General features: G+C 40.4%; 2 protein-coding genes across 2 annotated transcripts; both read right to left on the bottom strand.

The window, feature by feature from the left end:
* Nucleotides 1-237: 237 nt before the first annotated feature.
* Nucleotides 238-9114, bottom strand: gnao1b (guanine nucleotide binding protein (G protein), alpha activating activity polypeptide O, b). The gene is made up of 8 exons (XM_042496098.2): nt 8641-9114; nt 8464-8506; nt 5278-5419; nt 3925-4085; nt 3692-3820; nt 3461-3590; nt 2031-2184; nt 238-1924 (listed from the first exon to the last, which is right to left on the bottom strand). Exons 1-8 carry the CDS (start codon nt 8756-8758, stop codon nt 1737-1739), a joined length of 1065 nt encoding a protein of 354 aa, XP_042352032.1. The 5' UTR covers nt 8759-9114; the 3' UTR covers nt 238-1736.
* Nucleotides 9115-11498: 2384 nt separating this feature from the next.
* tradd (tnfrsf1a-associated via death domain) lies at nt 11499-24444 on the bottom strand. The gene is made up of 5 exons (XM_042496331.2): nt 24329-24444; nt 17380-17534; nt 16981-17261; nt 15971-16118; nt 11499-13270 (listed from the first exon to the last, which is right to left on the bottom strand). Exons 1-5 carry the CDS (start codon nt 24403-24405, stop codon nt 12972-12974), a joined length of 960 nt encoding a protein of 319 aa, XP_042352265.2. The 5' UTR covers nt 24406-24444; the 3' UTR covers nt 11499-12971.
* Between the last annotated feature and the right edge of the window lie 33 nt (nt 24445-24477).

The following is a 24477-nucleotide window of genomic DNA, read 5'->3' as shown; positions in this document are numbered from 1 at the left end:
CCAATCTTTTATACATATTTCTGACACTAAACACAAAGCTGTGTTCACTACGCAACGAAGCATTAAAAGTGGTCCATTCTCATAACGTTCAGCCTAATTTCCTGGTCTAACCTTAATTCTCTGCGCAGATTAAAGCAGGTCAGTGTGTATTTGAACTTCTGCTGGGAGGACAGCGCTGCCAGCACACAATTTGTCATCTTCCCGCCACAGGTGTAATCAGACCACAAACCGCAGGAGTAGTTAGGAAAAGTGTGGCTTTAATGTAAACACAACATTCGATTGGCTCAGCACAAACATTCCACATGAGAGCAACCAATAAACTACCAAATAGGATGGGGTGCAGCACAAAAACATTCACAGTAAAAAAAAATCTGGTATAATCATAATATATATACAGTACGGTGCTTTTAAGGTGAAAATGGAGATAGGATATGGGGATTGATATGTGATAGATAAGAGTATACAGGGATGGGAAGATGAATTTCTGGGTGCACAGGTGAGAATGGAGAGCTGTACTTTTTCTCTGTGAGAAGAGAAACGTGACAGACGGAGGGATAATGGTTCCCTGTTTACTGATCGGGGGAGAAGAGGGTCGCAAAAAACCCACAGCTCCCCAGACAGAGGCTGCCTCGAATGATATTGTTCTCCTCGTGCAGTCTTCTACTTCTACACAGATTCACATCGAAGGGTAAAGCACCACACAGAGAACAATGTGTCATTGGAGGGCTGCTTTCTACCCTCTGAACCGCAGACAGGTGTCGGTGTACCCCAGTTTTTCATGTCAGGAAATAAATATGTGGCACGGGATTTCAGGAGGTAGGAGGAGGCATGTAGGGCATGAGGCTTAAATAAATAAATCATTCGATGATATTAATCTGTTAAATAATATATGTTTGATAGAATGAGCATGATCTATGGTTTCTGATCCTAATCCGTCCCTCTTAGATGGTTGGCACCGATATGACTTTTTTTTCTGATATATCATTGGCTGATAGGCATTTCCTCACACTACAGGAGGCCAATGGAAACGGGCAGCCACTCTGAACAGAAGAACCCTCTCTTTCATAATGTTTGAAAGTAAAAGAGAAAACAGAGAGTGGAAATGACCTGCAGGCTCTCAGTCATGTGTGGGTCTGAAGGAGAGTGGAGCTTTGTCCTTTCTGAAAGTTAAAATAGCCTCCTTCCCAACCATGACCCCCAGCCACGAGTACAGCACCTCCTCAACATCATCGTCATCTCCACCTTCACACACACACATGCAGCTGTTCTTCAAACGGAGCACAACAGGCTATATTCAGTACAGATATAAATGCCTCGAGACTTGCACATTAAAAACGTCACATAAAGAATGGGACTATAGTCCACGCTGTGGTTAAAAATGACATTGCACACTCCTCGCGTTGCATTTCTGTGTTTTGCAAAACAAGGCTCTGGCTGAATACAACCCTGGTGCTGCCTCTTCTGACCCTCCCAGTTGTCGACACAGTTATCAACGAAAATGTGAAACAGTCAGCTCAAAAACACATTTTTTTAAAGGACAAAACTGGGGTTGTATACTTAAATCAAAATGAGAGGAAGAGAACAAATCATGGCAATAATCCAGTGTGGTGTCTGACGGCAGCTCTTTGGGTCCATTTGGACGTGTAGAATTACATATTTATGTGTTTAAGTATCATCAAAATTATCATTATTAACACCTCATACTCTCCATGACAACCTCTGTGCTTGGCCAGGCCTCAGTATAAGCCACACCCTCTAAGGTTGTTTGCAATAATGATGTCAGTGACGGCATCAAACACTACCTGGATGTTTCCCGTGTCTGTGGCACAGGTCAGGTGACAGTAGATCTCTTTATTGGGAGAGCGGTTCTTACTTTCAAACTGAACCTGAATATATGCAGTAGCATCGTCGTAAGTATTAGCACCTGGAGACAAGAGGAGGAGACACAGAGAGAGAAGAGCAGACGGCATGAAGGACCAACATTCATCATCTGTTTGCTCATGAAGCAGCAAAAAAATAATGAAACGCACCTGTGTATTCTGGAAAACAGATCGTCAGCGGTGACTTCTTGATCTTCTCACCGAACAGATCCTTCTTGTTGAGGAAGAGGATGATGGAGGTGTCGATGAAGAACTTGTTGTTACAGATGGAGTCAAAGAGCATGAGAGACTCATGCATGCGGTTCTGCAGGAACAATGAATATGCAGATGGTGTTACAGTTATTAAAAGGCCTGGAGAAGAACAAAACACCAGTGTGACAACCATGTATCACTTTATCAACAACAGCTGATGGCTTCATGTGTAACTGATAAATATCAGAGTTATTATCTGCTGGCAGTGATGGAAGAAGTTGATGATATTTAAGTGAAAGTAGTAATACTGCAGTGCAGAAGTACTCTGTCAAAAGCAGAAGTCTTGCATCCAAAATCTCACTCGAGTAAAAGCATCAGCATCAAAATATACCTAAAGTACCAAAAGTAAAAGTACTTATCATGCAAACTGGCCCATTACAGAATTTTATATATTACATTTCTGTTTTATATTAAAAAATGTGTCCATCACTTTGATGCTCCAAAGGTGAGGCTACTTTATACACTATTGGGTAGATTCACCCATCGGCAATTAATGGGACAATGGGCCCCTGAGTGTGGACGTGCTGAGGGCCCCAACACCACCACTCCTCCATAAGAGCAAGAGAAAATAATTTTATGGCTGTTTTGCCCCGTGTTGTTTTTGTTTGCTGTAGTTGTCTGTGGTTTTGTGTCTCTTTGTAGTTGCTTTGTGTCTGTATATTTGCTTTCCGGGTTTTTTCATAGTCAATTGAGTCTCTTTGTAATTGCTTTATGTCTCTTTGTTGACATTTCGAGTCTGTTAGTAGTTCTTTTGTCTCCTTTTAGATGCTGTTTGTCTCTCTTTGTAGACATTTTTGTCTCTTTGTTATTGTTATGCCCATTTGAATAGTTGTTTTGTGTCTCTTTGCAACTGTTATTATAACTGTTCATATCAAGTGTCAGCAGATAGAGTATTATAGATTGAGAAACCCTCTGAGACAAATTGGGATCATAAATGAAAAGAACTTACAATTACGTTTTACTTGACTTATTTGGAGAGAAATCTTGCAATTCTTTGAACTATTTCAATGAAGCATAAAGTGAATAAAAACAATAAAAATGGCAACATAACTATAAATCTTTAAGATATAATTTGGGGGGATTTAGCCTTTAATAGGTAACACGTAACAGTTGTGTGCGGATGGAAAATTGAGAGAGAAAAGAGTGATCCAAAGTGAGGGCATCAGTGCATCAACGGTTTTTCATCCAGAATGAAACGGGTGATGTTGCAGTTATATCTCATGTATCTTAACCACAGAATCAACCAGGACACATTTAACATCAGTCAAAGCCCTGCTGTGAATTGTGCACCGCAGGGATTCAGACTGAATTAACTGAGTCACACTTACAGTCGTTTCATCTTCATGGAGCACCTGGTCGTATCCACTCAGCGCAACGCAGAAGATAATGGCTGTCACATCTTCAAAGCAGTGAATCCACTTCTTCCTCTCTGACCTTTGACCTCCGACATCAAACAGCCTGGAAAAAGTGCAAAAAGTCAATTCAGGTGCAGGGCTGTAGTCCCTCGTTTATAATGCCAACAACAAAGGCCAAGTCGTTGCGAGCTGCACGTACGCTACCTGAAATGGAGGTTTTTGAAGGTGAAGTGGGTTTCGACGATCCCGGTGGTCTTCACTCGGGTTCTCAGGATATCCTGCTCTGTGGGCTGGTAGTCTGCTGCCCCGATCCGGTCTAGACTGTCCAGGTAGCTGAGAACGACAGGGACAAACATCAGTGTGGATGAGATAACTGGAGTTTTTTTTTTGTTTGTTTTTTTGCAAATATGGGCTCTTATTCATTTAGATCCACTCACTATTGAGCAGAGTCGTTGAGTTGGTATTCCCGGGCACGGCTGAAGCACTCCTGAGTCCCAGCATCGGCCCATACACGCTTCATAGCAACAAGAAGTTCTGCAGAGTACGGCTCTGTGTCCTCCATACGACTGACCACATCACAAACCAGCTTAGCATCCGCCTGCACAAAAACATTTCACAAAAGCAGGGAAAGAGAACAATATTACATCTGTGGAGTTGTTATTTATCACCTGTTGTAAAGGTACTGTGGTCAAATATTTCTACTAGACCACTGGTTCTCCAGTGGTCCAACCAGGGGGTCCAGATTTCTCCTCAGTCATTAGTCTGTGGTCCACACATTAGATATATTACCACAATATTCTGTTTTATTTAAACATGTTGGCTCAATAAAACATAATGCAAGAATAAACAGAAACGGCACTTCAAAATAAAAGCTCTGTGCTAGAAATTCACTGTACTTTAAAATAAAGTGTACTTTTTACAAATTTGACACTTTCAAAAGTCACTTGTACTTCTCGACCGGGATCCACCAGTTGGTACCAGACCACTGGTTCCCAACCTGAGGGTCCCGAATAATTAGGGGTCACCAAAGCTTCACAGGGACGCAAGGCGGTCTTATTTTAAGAAGTATAAGAAAACTTTTCAAAAACATATACAGTAGGCCTGTATCTCAGCATTTCATTCATGTCCTTGAAGAAAACTGAAATCTTTTTTTTTTTTTAAAGATTTGATTATTATTCAAGATATAACGTTATTGCATTGATTATTTGGGTTAAATGTACAGTTTATCTTTTTTTTGTACTGGTATTGTTATACAAGATAATTTGAAATATCAACAAAACATTTGAAAAAATTGAAAAGGTAGCACATGTCAATTCTTCAAGTCAAAGAGGACAAAATACTCACATTTCACTTATTTATTTGGCTCCAATCACTATAATCACTATTTTATGTGAACCAAATAAATAAGTGAAATGCAAGTATTTTGTCCTCTTTGACTTGAAAACTACCTTTTCAATTTTTTGGAATAAACTCGCTGGATTTTGGGTTGGGTACTGCACTGACAATCCCATTGTTGAAGCACAACCTCTTTTTTTTCAAATATCCATAAAATATGTCACTTAGTCAGTGGTTGTCAGTTTACTCCATAATAGAAAAGGGATCCCTTAAGGCAAAAGATTGGGAACCACTGACCTGGACGCCTTAACCCATTCATTCTCAAGATGCTCTTGTCTAAAGAACCCAGTCCTGCTTAGGCTACATCAAATTTTAACCTGTAAATATGAATAAAACCTCTGTTTTTCTGCAGTTTGTAGCTGAATTTTCAGCTGTAGGCTAATTGTGAGACTAACTTTTCTATCTTTGTCTCCAAACTCGATGCCGAGCGAGTCCATGGCTCGGAGGATGGCTGCCAAGCTCTGGATGGTGTTGCTGTAGACCACAGGCTTATACTGCTTCACATCATCCCCAGAAAAGCCATCTTCATGGATAATCCTGCAGGCGCACACAGATATTAGCACAAAGACACAAGCGTGGACTAAAGAAAATAAGTCACACATATCCATATGTTCCCGCAGACCTAAATACACAATAAGACGTCCACATGTTCTGGCAGAGCCTTTTCTTTCTGTGCGAGTGTGCCAGATGATTCTTGGCATCATACACAACACATCTTACAGCCCTCTCTCCCTCTTTCCCACCATCTCTACATAAGATGCATCTTTAAGTGTGTCAGTGTATAATGGGATGGGAATTGATCACACTGTCAGTCTGTGATCTGTAATTGGACAGTAATGCGATATTTAAGCCATTTATAATTTATGATGGGCAATGAAGTGGAATCAGTCAGAGCACTAATCAATCACACCACGCAGAACTGTGCTCTCACATTGAGTGCGACACAGTTAAACTCCTGATAATCTGGTCAACATTAAATTATCTATCAGCACACCCTCCCTCTGTCCTCATGTACACTGGGTCTATGACATATATCACTCAGAACTTCCTGACACAGTTAAACTTCTGTCTTTGGCCTGTGAGGCCTGCAAGTGTTTGGCACACACCAAACACAAAAAAACAGAAAAATCAACATCTCTTTTAGGGGTTTCCCCTAAGATCCCTATGCATATAAATTCTTAAAAATGATGACAATTATTTTGGAACTCACCTGATTTGTTAATTAATGGATTCGTTTGACAGAAAGATTTATTTGCAGCTATTTTCATCAATTGCTTTAGTCACTTCTGTTTGGCAAAAATCCCAAACATTTGCTGGGTCCGCCTTCTATGTCAAGATTTGATTATTTGTTTTATAGTACAGTGAATACCTTAAGGGTTTTTTTCTTCTACTTTCTTACGCATAAAACTGCATTTAATCCTGATACTAAAACAAATAAGAAATGTGTCAGGAGAGGTCAAGGAGCCACAGGCATGTACAGTGGACCTTTCCTCAAATTGAGGCAATAAACAACAAAGAAAACAGAAAGAATTAAGTCTGTAGTTTATCTGTTGGTCAAACAAAATAAGACTTCTGAAGACACTGATCTGGGCTATAGAAAACTAAAATGTGCATCTTGCTGATATTTCATAGACAAAGCGATTAATCTGCACATTATTTTAATAAAAAATAATCATTAGTTCCAGCCCTACATTATTTAATGGCCTTTGCTGTGTGAACCTGCACATAACTCTGCTCCTTTCTCATTACGGTTAATGTTTTAATTCATAAAACTGTTCATTTTTATGATGTTAGCAGAGGAGACTGCCATAGGTGGTGGACTTCTGCTATAAAACATTTTTCATAACAAGCACCAATGGGATAAAATTAGGAAAAAAAACTTCATCCCTTCTTTATTTTCCTCATGAAACATCAATCACGAAGGAGTTCAAGAGAAGCTGCTGAAGTTTGAAGCTGCAATTAGCAATCCTTATTAATAAATCTGATGACTATTTTCTCAATCAATTCTATAAAGAATATAGAAAAGTAGTCTCAAGGTGATATCTTCAAATCTGGCATTTTGTCCAACCAACAGTCCAAAAGTCATATTCAACTTAATATCATAGGGTAGAAAGAAAACCAGTAAATATTCACATTTAATAAAGCCAGGAGCAGTACATTTTTACTATAAAATGACTTAAATGACAAAGGGGTCATCAAAACAGTTGCTGATTAATTTTTAATTTCATGGACTAATCAGTTTAGCTCTATATAGGCTACATTGTGCAAGACTGATGAGAACTTAGCTGATCAGTCAGTGTCTGAAAAAAAGTAAAAATAGACGCTGACATTTCTGCAGCTCTACATCACTCTCAGTGAAGCTGTTTCTTGTTTTATTCATAATCAAAACACCAAGTCTAGTTCATTGTGTAATTTTTTGCAGCAATGGATTATTAATTACATTTTCTGCGAATTTTAAGTTTTTTTAAGCTCCATTTTTTCTTGCAGGTTCTCTTGCCCTCTCTCTCTCTCTCTCACACACACACACACACACACACACTGCAAGAGAGTGAAACTACATCAGGGTGTAGTTTCACTCTCATTACAGTCATAAAACTACCAGAGTCAGGCCTGGATCACACAATACGAAACCATCAACCGTTAAACTAACCTGCACAACAGAGCATGCTGCACTTAACCTCCAACACCTAAACTTAGTGACCCAAACCACTGTGGAGTAAAACACATCCATTTGCTGCATGCTTAGGCTAAAAAGACCCCTTCAAAGTATTTGTGAACACAGTTTGGGCTGTGTTTTGTGTTCTGGGCAGAGCATTGAGTTATGGGCAAGCAGAAAGCACAGGGAGGGTAATGAGGTGAAGGAAAGAGGAGAAAGCAGGGCATGCAGGGGAGTAAGGAGGGAGGGAGGGCGCAGTCAGTGCACTGCAGGCCGGGATGCGCTGAGCAGGACGGAGAGATGCTTCACAAGACAGAGCCACAATGGACCGAGTCCGTTTTGCACTGAAACATCTAGAAACTTAACTAAGAGGTTTAGAGAAAACAACAGTGATTTAAAACATCAAAGAGTGATTTAGCTTAGACAGGGGGAAGGTTTAGATGCGGTTTTAGAAGCCATATTTCTGCGTAAATCCGCTTTATAGGCAAAGTACTCCCGGCGATATCGGGCACTTAAAGCCATTAAGATTAAAAGCAGAGGTATTCACTAATGGAGCTGTAGTGACCTCGATGTAATTCAACACACACATGCATGCACGCACGCACGCGCGCGCGCACACACACACAGAGGAACAACACCCACATACCCCCCAGTCGCACACTCCCTGTAGTCAAGTAAAACCCTCGTTAACTACATTTCAGCACCCAGGCAGTGAACAGCACCCTGGGAGGCACCGGTGCGGCCTCACTGTCGGTCTGCAGGAGGTGCTCGAGTCACCGGCACTCCTCCGGGGCTACGGCCTCTCGAAACATGGCGGCTCAACCTGTCTTAGCACAGATATGGGAGGCGCAATCTCGGGCCTTTTACTCCCGCTGAGTCTGAGGGGGTTAAAATAATAATAATAAAAAAATAAATGCACACTTACTTCATCTGTTTGACGATGGTGCTTTTACCGGACTCTCCGCCGCCTGTAAAGAGGAGGAGCAGAGTGAGCAGCGAAATCAGTACCACGGAGAGCACCTCCGCCCCATGCAGCCCCACCACCACCACCACACCGAGCCGAGCCGCAGCAGCCCCGCGGCCGGAGAGGCGCGCCTCTTACCGAGCAGGAGCAGCTTGACGTCCTTGGCGGCGACCATCCCGTCCTCCTTCAGGTTTTTCTCGATGGCCTTGCTCCGGTCCAGAGCGGCGCGCTCCTCGGCGCTCAGTGTACATCCCATGTTTCCAGGCGAATGAACAATCCCGTCGTCTCTCCGGTCCGCCCTGTCCCTCACCGACTCTCAATCACTGCGTTGTCTCTCGCTCGAGCTCTCCTCCCGCGCGGTCTGCTACAGCATTAGGCCCGGATTGAGGGCAAAACAGAGCCGGGATGCCGAAACCGTCTTTTCTCCGTGACTCCGTATGCGCCTCTCTCGCTCCGTCTCCTCTCAGAGGGGGTTGGGGGGTGGGGTCGTTGTGCTCGAGCCTGCGGGGTTGGGGTTGTTGTTAGGTGGGGAGGGGAGGAGGGGGCCTCGAGCTCTCTCTCTCTACAGGGCGGCGCTGACGATGATGACAGCGAGCGCGAGCGATTTCATCGTATCTTTTCACGAAGCTCGAGCAGGAGGGGCGCGAGAGGAAGAGGAGGGAGGCAGCGCGAGACCGAGACTCACCTAACGCCGACAATCTCGCTTACGTCAGAGCAGCCGAGCTTTAATCACGTCCTATGAAAGATTATTCAAATGAAAGAGCCGTTTAAATGGCAACTGTTGCCCTCTTGTCTCCTGGTATTAGTGGGAAATGTGCTGTTGTTGAAATTAAAACGCCCAAACACTGATTTTCTACAATTCCACAAGGATTTCACTGACGTTTGACGACATAACCAGGCTGAAACACACACATGCATGGATGTGTTCAAGGAGTACAATGTAAACTGTGTTTTTCCCTTAAAAATAATCTACATACAATTAAAGTGGGCTAATTAATTGTGGAAGCTTTGCAGTAAATTAAAAACATCCTGTCCATTTGCATATAATTACTCGATCTACAACAACTAGGCTACATAGATGCAGTCAAATTCCATTATTGTTATAAACATCCAATAAAAATTGTGCATTCAAAGTCATTTAGCCTACATAAAAGTAGTTACTACATTATTATTTGCAAAATGTTATTTTAGGTATTAGCAATTAGATGTAAAGCGTCCTTGGGTCCTATGAAAGGTGCTATATAAATCCAAGCTATTATTATTATTATTAAATGTACTTAAGGTAGGCTATCAAAAGTAAAACATATTTAGACAATATGTTTGATAGCCTGTATTAAACTAGCAATGCTTTGTATTTCATAAGCTCATCATAGGTTTTTTTAGCCCATATAATGACTTGATCTGCAAAGCACTAAATGACTTGAAGATGAAGTTGAATTCCAATACTGGTATAAACATCCCATTACAAAAAAATACATGAATAAATACATTTTTAAAAAATCCTGCTTTCAAAATTGTTTTAGATAACAGTGCAAAAGTATTATTGCAGAAATGTATGGCTAAGTATTTTTAAAAAAACTACAACACATAAGATACACATAATCAATTCTGGAAGAGAAGCTTTACAGTAAGTAAAAAGCAGTGAAGGAAGTATCCAGAACCCGTCCTTAAGTAAAAGCAGTAATTGTCCTACAAATACACCACAATAAGTAAAAGGTTCTGCATTAAAACAGTTTCAATTACTGGCAGTTAAATGTTCTAAAGTAGGCTATTAAAAGTATTTTTTATGCCATATTCTGATAGCTATAGTATATAGCAACCTATAGCAATGTTTTGTTTAGGTTTTGTATATAATAACTTGATCTGCAAAGTAACAGTTATTTACAGATGCAGTTAAATTCTGTTATTGGTACAAACATCCAAAAAAAAACAAACAAAAAAAACAAACAAACAAAAAAAAACAGCTGCAAAGTATTTTAAAAGAAGTACAAATATCAGCAAAATGTAGGTCTGCTTGAAGGCTAAGTATCAAAAATAAAACTAAACACAATGCAAATGTGCATCTAAAACCTGACAATCTGCAAAGTAACTGGTACATGTCAAATAAAAGTAAATGAGTATAATTTGCAATATTTTTTGCAGCAGAAATACAAAATAGCAGAAAATGGAAATACTCAGGTACCTCATTTTTTGAAAGTACAGTATTTTGAGTTATTGTACTTGTGAAATAAATATATTCAGAGATCACGCCAAATCTGAAAGGCAAAACCAAACACACCAAAAAAAAACAAAAAAAAAAAAAAAACAGATTAGCCACCAAACAAATAAAAAAGGGGAAAAAAAGATTTTTTTAAAATCAATTTAAGTTTATCGCCCTTGATTATGGCTTGATTCTTGTTTCGAAGCTAGCTTTCTACACTGCTAGATATGAATACATTATTCAATTCTATTTCAAGATATTTAGTCTGAAATAGTCTTAGAATCCGCCTTAAAAAAAATCACATGTGCAATATTTGTTTAGAATAAACTCCTCTATTATGTCATAAACACCCCGAATTTCCCAGAAATATTACTGAGGACATAATCTCAGCTTCCAGGTTGCAGCAGACGTGAAGAGAGAGATGAATGCATTTATCGTAACTTATAAAACTGTGTATGTCTATACTGGGGGTTGTGGACGAACCATATAGCCATAATAAGTGTTTGTGTGTGATAAAAGCTTCTAATCCACACATCACATCTGGATGGATGGACAAGTGGAGTAAAAAGGGGGGTTGGGCTTTTACAGTGGACCTTGAATGGAGACCAGCAGAAAAGCTCAACCTGAAGAGACTCCATCCATCAGTGAATTTCCTCTTTGACAGCCGAGCAGACATAAAACCTCCAACACACACACACACACACACACACACACACCTCAGCTGCAACCTCCACCTCTCTGCCCTGAAGCTCCCACAACGTGACAAATGCACACACACTCACACTCAACGACAACATCGGTTATCAGCACAGTTTAATCATATGAGCCTGTGCACGTGTGTGTATGAGTGACAGAGAGTGATGGTCGGGAGGGAGGGAGGATTAACACTAAATTATACCTGAGGGAATTTTGACAAAATTATGTTTTCAGTTTTAATTACACTAATGCATCAAACACAAACATGAAGACATTTTTTTGACAACCATTTAATTTGTATGCACCCATTTTGTAGAAAAAAAAATCAATAACCCTCAGTTGTGGGGGATTCATCTGTAAAATGACTTATAAAGCAGAAATAAAAAAAAAGTTTAAACAGTGCATCCAACTCAAGACAGTATTTTTTTTTAAAACAGTGATGACAGGTCATTTCATCTAAGGGACTGCACGTTATTTATCGGGGTATGGGGGAGGCTGGGATGGGACTTCAGGTATCATGACCCTCATCGGAGCTACTACTATTTTTCCTCAAGCCTTCCTGAGTGACCGGGGAAAATGCATGACCCTCCCTCCACTATAAATAACCATAATTCACAGTTTCTGACTATGATAAAAGGTGGGATTTTGGATTTTTTTTTAAAGAAAAAGAAAACATGCATTGAAAACCCACTCGCAGGGTTTTGAGGTTCTGAGAATATATAAAATAAATACAAAATACAACCATTTAAAGTTGAAATTATGTTAGAAAAAGCACCAACTCTGACCACTTTAAAGTCAAAGCTAAAATTGTCTTTTTTTTACCCTGCAAACTCCACCTAGTAATGACTGCAAAGTTGTTTTTAAACCTGATTCTAAATTATTGTTAATAATCTTTTCATCTTTGCACCTCTTGTCTACACTTTTGCTATTTTTAATGGAGATTTTTTTTTAAAAATTGTAGATCATTTAGTAAATAATTTTGTCTTTTATATCTTTTTCTCCTTACCTGTTTGTTGTCAGTCTCTATTCTTTAATATGTTTTGCATTTTTATTTCTCTGCAAAGCACATTGAGTTGCCCTGTTGTATGAAAAGTGCTATACAAATAGATATAATAATTGCTTTACCTTTAACGTCCCTCCCCTTAGTCAAATCAAAACACATAACTCCCTCCCCAGTGCTTAAAAAAATGCTTCCCTTGTTTAGCACCACTCCCCTCCCCTCTCATAAATAATGAACAGTCCCTAAATGAAAACAATAATAACTGAAAAGCAAATCAAAAATCAATTCTCACAGATGTTAGAATGTGTTCACACAAACTGTCTGAAACACAAGTGCACGCACACACCCACACCCACCCACCCACACACACACCCACACACACACACACACACACACACACACACACAGAGAGAGAGAGAGGGAGAGAGGAATGATTTTGAATGACACTCAATCAAGAACAAACATACTGGATATTAACAGCAGGCAGGACAAAGTGCACCGCTCCTCGTGCACAGAGGACCTGTCACCCCTCAGTTTTCACGACTCGTACACGCAGAACAAAAGCACACTGAGTTACTCTCGTGGCTGTATGTCCAGAATATTTTCAGCCAGGCTGGTGAGTTTGCAGTCCTCCAGCGCTCTGACCAGCCGGCTCAGCTTCGCCCCTCTCCCCTCCGCCTGGATAAAGCGGTTGAGCATCTGATAGGCTTGCTCATACAGCCCTTCTCTCTCGTACTCGTAGGCCAGGTTGTCTATAGTCAGACCCTTCAGAGCCCGGCAGCTCTTCCCCAGGGTCCTCCCTACGTGCCTCCAATGACGGCCCACTCCAGACGAAAAGCTCTGAACATCTGCCGCCGTCAGCACTCGGTCCTCTGACAGGCCAAAGGGTAAAGGATGAAGGAAAAGATATTGATGCAAACTGTACTTAGCTGTGATTACATAAACTATTGTTTATAAGCATATGTATGTGTGGACAGTAAACATTTCCACGAATAATCGTGCACCTTAACCTTACAGCACATCAAGAGGATTTCTATGTACATCTATCATTCTTCTGTCAACAAGAGCTTAAAGTATCTTTCTTTGAGTCATTAAAACAGCATTTCATACCTCCTCCAGCAAAATTCAAGTTTTTATCTTGTGAACTTGTTCATATGCTGTTTTTTTTTTTATATGCTACAAGACATATAATGAGCAAAATAATCAGTCAGCACCATGGCTGAGCGTTTCCCCCTTGGAACTGCAATGTACCAAGTGACATTCAAAGCGGATCAGAGTCTGAGCCGAGTCGCCCGCACACGGCTCTAAACACGGACCTGTCTAAGAAGACTAGCCACGAGCTGCACAAACAGTGCTAACGACAACAAAATGGTGTTAACGTGGAGGCGGGTGGGACGGCACAGGGTGGTGTTACACTTCTGTGACAACACCATTCCGTCACCATGGGTCAGGACAGTGTTCTCAGCAGGAAAAAAAACGTATGAATGTATTGCAGAGAAGCAGCTATTAGTTTGCCAGTGGAGCATGAACATGCAACCACAGCCTGACCGCAACAAACCAGAGAAGCTCAGATTACAATACACACACACACACACACACACACACACACACACACACACACACACACACACACATATACACACAGAGGGAGTGATTTCATTCTCTGTTCAGGACATCATCACGCCACTTTACAAAGCAAATTGTTGCTTGATGCTTTTTATTATTGCTCTGAATGTCGAACTTTAAAAATTTAATGTGAGCAGCTCTGTTTTGTTTTTGTCCCTCTGAAGTGGACGAGATTACCGATTTTACCCTCAACACAGAGGGAGTTTACCACAAGTTTCATAGTCTGATGCTCAAAGAAAAGGCCATCATATTTTAGTCATAGCTTTCATAAACCAGCGGCTGCATGAGACTGTACAGAGTTTACACAAGAAATCTGGAAATGTATAAATGTGAAGTTGTCATGAATTAACAGACATCAATTTGTTACAGTTTTTGAATTATTAATGTGGTTTACCCACTATGAAATCAGTTTTCATCTTTTAGAGTCAGCTTGAAACCAGGTCAGCTGAGGCTGGAGGAGGCACTCAGGGAACAAAAGTCCCTGATGAGGAAGCTGAATCTACATTTACATGAACTGAATTCAGATCTTTAATTAACTGAATTAGAAAATCAAATTAACTTTCAAGGCACTGTAGTGCAGTTAATGCTAATCTACAGTTCAAACTGAGGTCAACAGATTCTAATCTAGCATTGAAATGAATAGTTTGAAGCTTTGAAAGTTCATTCATAATGTTGACACTCAAATTTTAAACAACATTCAAATGCTGCTTTCTACACAGTTGCAAATAAAGTTTAGGCAGCACTACTGTTATAATATTTTGTAGCATTAGATTCCAGTGGTGGCTTTCCGACTCATGTGATCCAAACACTTTTTGAGCGTTGTAAAGTCCAAAAATCAACATTTATTTAAGAAAAGTTAAGAGTTAAGTCAAAAGTAATCAATCATCATCTGCTTCAATCCGTATTTATAGGTGTATAACCTCTCAAAAACAACATTTTCACTGCCGTCAAAAAAATTGCTTACCTGTTTCCCGCACACACCTGCATGCACCTGTATTAACGGGGCGGTCAGCATCATAAGTTACATTTATTCACTAAAGAAAGTTGATTTAATAAAAGCAAATCCCTTATTTAATCCGATAAATCACTTAATTCAAATTGAGAATTTTGTTCAAGGACTTTTTTTTGTTTTAGGGGGATGATGTCATAAAATGAAACGATCGCGTTCAAAGCTTCATTCATAAACCATAGAAGCTTCAGATGTAAAAAAAATAAATAAATAAAACCATTTGGTACAGCCCTATTCAAATGAAAGCAATCTAAACATACTATTTGCTGGCATTAATCTCTTCATATACACTGACCATCAATTTGTAAAAGGTTGGATTAGAGAGTCAGCTGACAAACAACACTGAATTTATATGCTGTCAGAAAATCAAACACAAGACAATCAATTGGCCAAGTTTTATGTTATGAAAAAGACAGCACGTTGTCGGCTTCATTAAAAACTATTTGATGGCAGACCAGTAAATCCCAAACGTCAAGGTTTCCAATGAGGACATAAACTAACTGACATTAAAGAGGTTTCAAAAGAAAACAACCTTCAGACTGCACGACCACGCAGCAATGACACAATCATCTCAATAAATAAATACCGGCTGATGCTCGCTCTCACGGAATATATATTACGAGCAAGCTTCTTTTTTCAGTTCACTTTAACGCGTTGCTCGGAAGATAAGAAATAAATTTTAAAAACTTATGGTATAAGTAATGTAGTGTGCACAAACACACAAACAACTGTATGCTCATTGAATGTGTTTCTTCATGTGTAACTGACTGTGCTTCTGGTTAATCTAATAATAAAAGGCACAAAGCGCATAAAAATGGAGATGAAAGTTTTTATCGATATAAATGCTTTTTAAATCTCTGCTGTGACCTCTGTGGGCCAAAAGTTTGACACAAAGTCTGTAAAAGAAGAAATAGTAGAAATAGTTGTCTCAACTCACCAAAGACTTTATTCTGAAACTTAAAGCAGTTGCTGGGGACGGGGGACTCTTCCTGTGGGATGGGGGTCAATTGCGGTGCGGGGCCGAGGGCCTGATTCTGCAGCTGCTGCTCCAGATCATCAATCTCTTCATCGCGCAGGCGCTCCGGCTGACGCAAAAAATAAAGATCACTTGAATTGAATAAAATGAATGAGAACATTGAGGTTACTTTTTATGTTTAAGTGCCACCTATGAGACTCTTGTCTTTGTATGTTTCGCTGCTCTTTCCTCCTCTATTGTTTCTTACCTGAGCTTTATTCATCTGGTCTGTCAAAACATCAGAGTCAAGCTGACTATACAATATGTACTATATGCTACTACTACATGTTGCAGTTAGTACACAAGAAAACAATTTTAAACATTTTATAAATAATACATCCACATGTGGCACCAGATGTCAATTAAACTTCACAAAGAGAACACGATGTGATTTTCCAAATATTCTCTTTTTGATGTTGTTATTCACGATTTTTCTGGATTTGTTTAAATTCATTGTCTCAAACTCAACCGCAATTTAACTCCATCTTGTCTTTGTCTCAGACAAAAAGACTGTTTTTGAATTTTATTTCAAATCTTGTAAACTGCCTGTGTAAAAAATCTGTTGAATGTTTAGTTGATTTCAGTCTCAAAACACTCTGGTCTTGGTCTGGGTTTAGTTGGTCTTGACTACTACAGTGAGCTGTACTATTTGGCCTATGGTTCCCAAACTTGTGAAGGCTATTGAGGGAAAATGTTAAATTGTGCAAAAATAACAAAACCGCAGGTTCCCTGTTACTTCAAAATGAGGCAGGTGGGATTTATCACTCACTCGTGATTGACTAGGCCAAAACAAAACAAAATCCCACCGAGCAATCAGTCTGACATGAACACAATGTAAAATAATGACGTGAAATGAAATGATAATTTAGCCTGATTCACCTGTCTCCATTTCAAATCACCAAAGAACAGACAAACAGAAACTCCCAGTGTACCTGTGACAGGTGGATGTGCTGCAGGCAAAGCTCCAGCTTATCCAGATAGAGATCCAGGATGTGCGTGCTGGCCTTGAGTTGAGTCTCCACTGTGATTTCTTGGGGAAGAGCGAGAAGCCTGCAGGCGTGCTGAGAGAGGGACTGACGCACCGCTCCAGAGCTGTAGCTCTCCAGGAACTGCTGACACGCTGCCACGTTCTCGAACTTCACCTCCACCCCGAGGAAGGGATCAGCATCATGGACTTTAAGGATCTGATAACCACCCAGACCTCCTGCAGAATCTGACCACAGATGAATACCCATTAATAAATGTGACAATGAAGAGAACATTGAGTTGTAACAAGTGTGTCTTTTATGTTAGTAAGTACACTAGGAAAAGCCTAATAGAGCCTAACTCACCTGTAAGTGTCAGCTTGATGACTTTGAAAACGATGAATTTTCCCTGTTCTCTGTCTTTGAAGAGAGAGAGCAGGTTCACACCAGGACACAGCGACTGCAGGAACATGACGGCACACCCTGTCCACGGCCCACCATCCAAAATCTTGTTTGCCATCCTTTGAACACAAGTTGAGACACAAAGGACACTGTTTCAATGGTCAGGAGACAACATCAAAGGTTCCTCTGACAAACACAACACAATCTAAAGATAAGTTAAAGCCAAAGAAGCATCTGTGTGTTGCGTTGTTCTAAGATATCCTGCAAGAAAGAATCACTGTCTCCGCTTTGCTTTGGGTGCCGTCCTCTTAAAACATCATACAGAAAAACACTGACTGATTTTAAGTCATGTGTCCACAGTTATTCACAACATTTGTGTATGAAGCGTTGTGTAAATCTGAAGAAGAGAAGGTGCCCTTAACTTCAAACGGGTTCAAAGTATCCCCTCTAGGAAAGTTTGCATTCAAACATCCGATTGACAAGGTAATATACTGCAATATGCAATGAACAAAGAACTGGACTCAGGGCAGCAGAAAGAAAGTGGCGTAAATCCCAAGAACCCACTGATTTGTCCTCATACAAACAGAAACTTGCTTCCTTTACCTCGTCCTTGCAGTCCGCTAAGAAAGCCTTCTATCAGAACAAGATCTGTTACTGCTGCTACTGACTCCAGAAAACTGTTTATGGTGTTTAACTCCTTGCTTTCTCCTTCAGCTGTTTAGTCTTCCGCCACACTGACTCCAGACATGTTTGCCTCCTTTTTCACTGAAAAGGTGGCTGCAATCAGCAACCAGTTCTCTGAGCCTGACCGGCCCAGTCAGCTCAAATCCACTACTGCTGCTTCACTCTGCTCTTTCACTCCTCTGACCGAGGATGAGGTCTCCAGACTTCTTCTGAGCTCAAAACCTACAACATGTCCTCTCGATCCAATACCCACCCGCATCCTGCAGACCATCCTGCCCACTATCAAACCTGCAGTCACACACATTGTCAATTCCTCCCTAAAAACTGGCACTTTTCCTGTTACTTTTAAGCAAGCCCATGTCACCCCACTGCTCAAAAAGCCTAATCTCAACCCCGCCCAGGTTGAAAACTACAGGCCAGTCTCCCTTCTACCATTTCTGTCGAAAATACTGGAGCGCGCAGTATTTAACCAGGTCTCTGAACACTTGCGGAACAACAACCTACTTGACTCCTTTCAGTCTGGCTTCAGGTGTGACCACTCCACTGAGACTGCACTCCTGTCAGTCACTGAGTCACTGAGACTGGCTCGAGCGGCTGTTCAATCCTCTGTCCTACTGCTGCTGGACCTGTCTGCTGCCTTTGACACGGTGAACCATCAAATCCTCCTCTCCACACTCTCTGAGCTCGGCATCTCAGGTTCTGTCCTATGCTGGTTCAAGTCCTACCTTACAGGCAGATCCTTCAGAGGGTCTTGGCGAGGAAAGGTGTCTAGGTCACATGGCCTATCGACAGGGGTTCCTCAGGGGTCGGTGCTTGGTCCCCTACTCTTCTCTCTGTACACCACCTCACTCGGTGCAGTGATCCGCTCCCACGGTTTCTCCTACCACTGCTATGCTGATGACACTCAGCTCTTCCTCTCCTTTCCACCTGATGACAGAACGGTCTCAGCTCGGATATCAGCGTGTCTGGCTGATATCTCCACATGGATGAAGGAACGCCACCTTCAGCTAAATCTGTCTCAGACCGAACTCATGGTCTTTCCAGCTTGTCCATCTGTTCAGCCTCGGATCAGTGTCCAACTTGACTCGAGCCTACTTGTGCCCACAAACTCAGCCAGAAACCTGGGTGTCATGATTGATGACCAGCTGACCTTTAAGGTTCATGTGGCCTCAGTTTCTCGGTCTTGCCGCTATGCCCTCTACAACATCAGGAAGATCAGACCCTTCCTGACCCAACAGGCCACACAGCTTCTGGTTCAGGCTCTTGTGATTTCACACATTGACTACTGCAACTCTCTTCTGGCAGGCCTCCCTGCATGCTCATTCAAACCTCTTCAGATGATCCAGAACGCAGCAGCACGTCTGGTCTTCAACCAGCCCAAAAGAGCACATGTCACCCCGCTGCTAATTTCTCTTCACTGGCTTCCAGTGGCAGCCAGAATCAAATTCAAAGCACTTCTCTTGGCTTACAAAACAATCACAAGAACTGCTCCAGCCTACCTGGAATCCCTGATCCAGGTCTACTCTCCTTCTCGCCCACTACGCTCTGCATGCGAAAGACGCCTGGTGCTTCCAGCCCAGCACGGCTCTAAATCTCTAGCCAGACTCTTCTCTTCTGTTTTTCCCAAATGGTGGAACAAACTTCCAAACTCTGTGCGTTCTGCTGAGTCCCTTTCTACTTTTAAGAGACAATTGAAAACTCATTTGTTCCGAGAACACCTCGGCACTTAACCTGACTCTTCTCCGCTTTGCCCTTTGGAGTAAATTAAGTCAGAAGGTCCAAAACCCAGCACCTAATGATTATCTAGCACTGACAAAGTTGTGTGATGTTGTATGTTGACTGTCATCGTAAGTAGTGATACTGAGATTGTTGAATCTCAGATGCTGAGATCGCTACTGGTTATTACTTTGGTTTCAAAAAAAATAAATAAATAAATAAAAAAAATTTTTAAAAAAGGGGGGGGGGGCTGTGCGGCACTTCTTCTGCCACTAGACGGCAATACCTGTGACCAATCACACAGGAAGCACTTTTTGCACTTACTAAGGGTTTCTTCCTTACGTCTAAATTCTTGCTTGTGTTGTACGTCGCTTTGGATAAAAGCGTCTGCTAAATGAAATTGTAGAATTGTAGAATTGTAGAATTGCAATATACGCCTCCCTCAAAATTAACCCGGCTCAGGGTCCGCAGCTTTCTGGACCCGCTGCAGACATTCCCACTGATCGGCTGACTTCCCCCAAAAAATTCTGAAACTGAGGGGTCTCAAACTGATGATCCGAATCACTGACTTTCAAGGGATAGCCCTAGTATATCTGTTAAATCTGCTGCATAGTATTTCTTTCACCTTCCCTGGCAATACTGTTTCAAAACAGTAACAGAAAATTCCCGCACAGTACACCTTTAAGGATTTTTGAGAAGGGCTATTATTACATAATACTACACCCTTTTCATATGATGATAAAATGAGACCTGAATAATACTAAAACCCACAAAGGTCAACACCACAAAAGGATTAGGGGCATAGCAATTCAAAATATTCATTGATTAAATTCAATATTTTACTGTTGTTTTAGTGTGTTCAGTAAAAAATAAAGAAAAATCAAGCAGTTTTACTATGGCCTTTAACTGTAGTTGATCTTTCAGTGGAGTTCTGAAGAAATCAGATAAAGTAGAGAGTTTTATGGAGCACACAGTATGTTGGAGTGCAATTGCTAAGTCATTTTTAAGAAAAGTTGCCAAACATCCAGTGGTTTGTCTTTTTTGCTTTGGGGATTTTTTTTTTGTTTTCGGTTACTGTAAACAGAATATATTTGGTAATCTCTTTCATCACCTTTGGCTCTGTTATATTGTGTTGGGCATTTATCACTGTTTTCTGACATGTTACAGACTTAAAGATGAAAAAAAACACATGTGGTTACAAAAATTGTTGGTACTGTATCAGGCACAGCATCACTGCGTTGGACTGTCAATCCGATTCTGAACTTGAAACGTGATGAAATGTTCGATAAAACTTTCCTTTTCCTTTGAGGCAGATGATACAATGTCCAGTCAAAGCAAAGAGGAAAATAAATCATATAACCTCTCTAAACCTCTCTCTGCCTGTGACAGGCAGAAATATGTTTCCTCCTGGAGTTAAACCCACTTCTGTCATAGTGGTCCCTGGTTGCTGCAGCCTCACTCCACTTTACCCATTTTTACCCCAGCCTCCTTCTGAAACCCTCATTACATAAAAACATGTTTAATCTCAGTCCTCCCCTCCCCCAGTCCAGCCCCTAACTCCTGTACTCTGAACGGACCATCGAGGACTGTTAGCTCACTCTTGGTGTTGTCTCCATGCGCAGGATGCGCAGCGCTCTGCATGGAAAGAGCATCCTCTGAGCTGGATTATATGCATGTCCTCATATTTCACTAATACACAGTATGCTTGGGGTCTACAGGAATCTCCACAACTTAGCCAGTATGTAATTATATGCTATCCCATCTACCGGTTCTGTGGAAGTATACTGTGAGATTTGTTCAACAGCTGTATGAGGATTAAGTGATCATCAGGAGCTTAAAATATATCATTTAGCTTCTGCTGCCAAAAGGCAACCTCTAGTATTCCCTGGACAGCTCATCTGACATTTACGTGAGATAAAAATTTGATTCACACAAAGATGCGCTTCCACAGATTAGTAATTTTTCCTTTTTGTGACAAAATGAGATGATGGTTGTTTCTGTCTGTTTTGTGTGGTAGTTTTAAGAGTTTTATAGCTCCAGATGTAATTTTAACGGACTCGTAGATCTGTTGATTATCTCTTAACGAATCATTTAGTCACGTGGAAAATGCCCATCACAGTATCTCTGATATCAAGGTTCAAATTGCTTATTTGGTTGTTGCAAAACAGAGAAAAGCAAGAGGTCATTACATTTTTAAAAGTGACAAACACCAGCAAATCTTTGGCATTTTTCACTAATAAATGAGTTCAATTTTTATTATCAATGGTTCAGTTGAATAGTCAATTAATCAACTAAGCAACAGATATGGACTTATAAAGATTTTCAGCTCAAATGAATTGTTTACTTTACCTGACCCTATAATTTTATTGTATCTATGCAATTTAGAAAACACATGTGAAACCAAAAAACGTCAACATGAAGTTGCACTTCCTCTGTTTGCGGTAAACCTCCGAAAATCCAGGTTTTTATCCAAAACACATAAAATGTGTCATTTCCTAAGTAACACACTTCTTATGTTGCATGTGTACTAAAATTAAATTTGTGTAGAGGCTTTGCATACCAACACAAACACATACTGTATATATCTCAAACATAATTTAAAGTAATTAAACTCATACTTAATAAATTGTCAATGCTAGGGCTGCAAGATTAATATTTGTCTATATTTTCGAAATCACAAAATGGCAAGGTGCATATGCAAATCGCAGGAGCTGCAAATTTTTTTAGAAAGGTAAAATGTGTCACAACATACCTGCTTGGTAGACCCCAGAAAAATCACATCATCATCATTTTTTTTCTCAGTGAAAATTAAATGCAAACATTACCATTCCCACAAAAATCATGACTCTGAATCAACATCTGTCAAAATAATAGCAATATGATTATTCTGCATATCATGCAGCCCCAGTTAAAGCACAGTATTTGTAACCATCACAAAACCAACTCTTTAATCAGATGAAGGTTTTGAGTTTTTCTGTAATGTAAACACTTGCAAGTCATAAACATGGGAATCAAGTGAAAGTTAGAAAAAGCTCTTCTGGGGGTTACAGAGGTCATCAAACTGTGTGTATTACTATGATAGATGTTATATTTGATTGCAGCAAGAGACCAGTCAATTAAACATTGCTACTGTGGCTAGTTGCCACCTAAACTGTTTTCTGGCTTTGATTGAATTTCTTAGACCAGACATGTCCAAACTCCGGTCCGGGGCCAATCATGGCCCTCGGCTTTATTTTCACAATATACTTTAGCTTGATTAACCACAATATTGGTTAATTAAGCATGATCACTTTGCCTTTTATCCCTTCATTTCACAATGGCAGGACTATTATTCAGCATGTAGACATGCATCTAGTGGGAACTACTGAAAGATAAAACTGTTGTATTTGTCTTGTCTGTTGTAATTTTTTTTAATTAGTTAATTGATGCGAGAAGCAGTAGGCCCCCAGGTATTTTCACATTATATACTTTGGCCCCCATTAAAAAAAGTTTAAACCCCCCTGTCTTAGACTATGGAATTAATGAGGGATCTACAGATTATGGGCCCGGCCGATTATTGGAGCCGATATTTGGCATATTGTGGATTATCTGTATCCTTTTTTTTAATGATCGTCAAAATTAAATAATTAAAAAGAAAGTGTCATGCATGGGAGGAACTTTTACTTTGTGACACCTTAGGGAGCTATTTTCATTTTTTTCATTTTCCATTTACATTTTTACTTGACTTTATAAAAAAAAAAAAAGCTGCAGGGAACTGTATATGCTGTTGAAAGACTTAGTTTTGAACATCTGCTAAAAAGTTTTGTGTTTTCATTTTTATTTTAAATGCATATTGGCTCCAAATATCAGTTAACAGTCTCATTAACAACTAATAATCAGTACTGGTATTGGCCCTGAAAAAACAAAATCGGTCGACCCCTAGAAATAACAAACTGTAATTCCTAATTTACGTGTTGTTTCCCCTTATAAACCACATGCAAACCTTTGGTAGCTCTTGTTAAACTAACCATGCACTGTAAAGCATCATATTAGTGTGTTTAGTGCCCCAGAGCAATCCAATTAGTACTAAAACGTATCTTATGGTACTTCTTGAGCTAATATTTTATAGCAAAATACAGACAGAACGTTCTATAATGTCACGTATGGTTGCTAAGCGACTCGGACGTACAGGTGCACGTAATTTTCCGTAAAAGAACAGGTGTGAATTTTGCCACAGGTGTGAATTTTTATTAATGATTTTACAGCAGCAAAACAGATTGACTCGAACTAACGGAAACATTAACAACAGTTGTGTTAAAAAGAAAACATGAATGAGTTCGGTGGGTTATCATGGGAACACAAACCGTGCTGCTAACGTAAACTTCACGTACAGTAGTAAAACTTCGTCCACGGTGCGACCAAATAAACTGCTGAAGTGTTAACTTTACAGCTAACATACACGAGACCAGGTAGACGTAGTTTCTAACGTATTGTTCTTTTGATTAACTCTTTGTTAAAGTCGGTAAAAACTTACCTTAAAACTTTGTTATATTGTTCGATGACGCTTCCGCCTGCGGGATGACACCCACTGATCACTTCCTGCCCTCCCATTGGCTTAGACGGAGTCAAAGACGGCTCTGATTGGTGGAAATCAACATGGGAAAAGAACATGACGGGAAGGAA

The sequence above is a fragment of the Plectropomus leopardus genome, chromosome 1, assembly GCF_026936395.1.
Source record: "Plectropomus leopardus strain MGB_pleo_1.0 chromosome 1, ASM2693639v1, whole genome shotgun sequence".
Classification (NCBI taxonomy): domain Eukaryota; kingdom Metazoa; phylum Chordata; class Actinopteri; order Perciformes; family Serranidae; genus Plectropomus; species Plectropomus leopardus.
The sequence above is the reverse complement of the archived record's forward strand: the minus strand, read 5'-3'. Positions and strand labels throughout refer to the sequence as shown.

What these genes read in the sequence shown, in the direction of transcription:
- gnao1b (XM_042496098.2), bottom strand. Translation starts at nt 8,758, where the DNA reads ATGGGATGTACACTGAGCGCCGAGGAGCGCGCCGCTCTGGACCGGAGC. An exon ending in TTGGAGACAAAGATAGAAAA is followed by an intron (nt 4,086 to 5,277) that starts GTTAGTCTCACA and finishes GTTTTTGTGCAG; the next exon opens with GCGGATGCTAAGCTGGTTTG. An exon ending in TCCATGAAGATGAAACGACT is followed by an intron (nt 2,185 to 3,460) that starts GTAAGTGTGACT and finishes TTGTTCCTGCAG; the next exon opens with AACCGCATGCATGAGTCTCT.
- tradd (XM_042496331.2), bottom strand. Translation starts at nt 24,405, where the DNA reads ATGGGAGGGCAGGAAGTGATCAGTGGGTGTCATCCCGCAGGCGGAAGC. An exon ending in CAATATAACAAAGTTTTAAG is followed by an intron (nt 17,535 to 24,328) that starts GTAAGTTTTTAC and finishes TTGTGTTCAAAG; the next exon opens with GATGGCAAACAAGATTTTGG. An exon ending in GTTTCAGAATAAAGTCTTTG is followed by an intron (nt 13,271 to 15,970) that starts GTGAGTTGAGAC and finishes TTGGCCTGTCAG; the next exon opens with AGGACCGAGTGCTGACGGCG.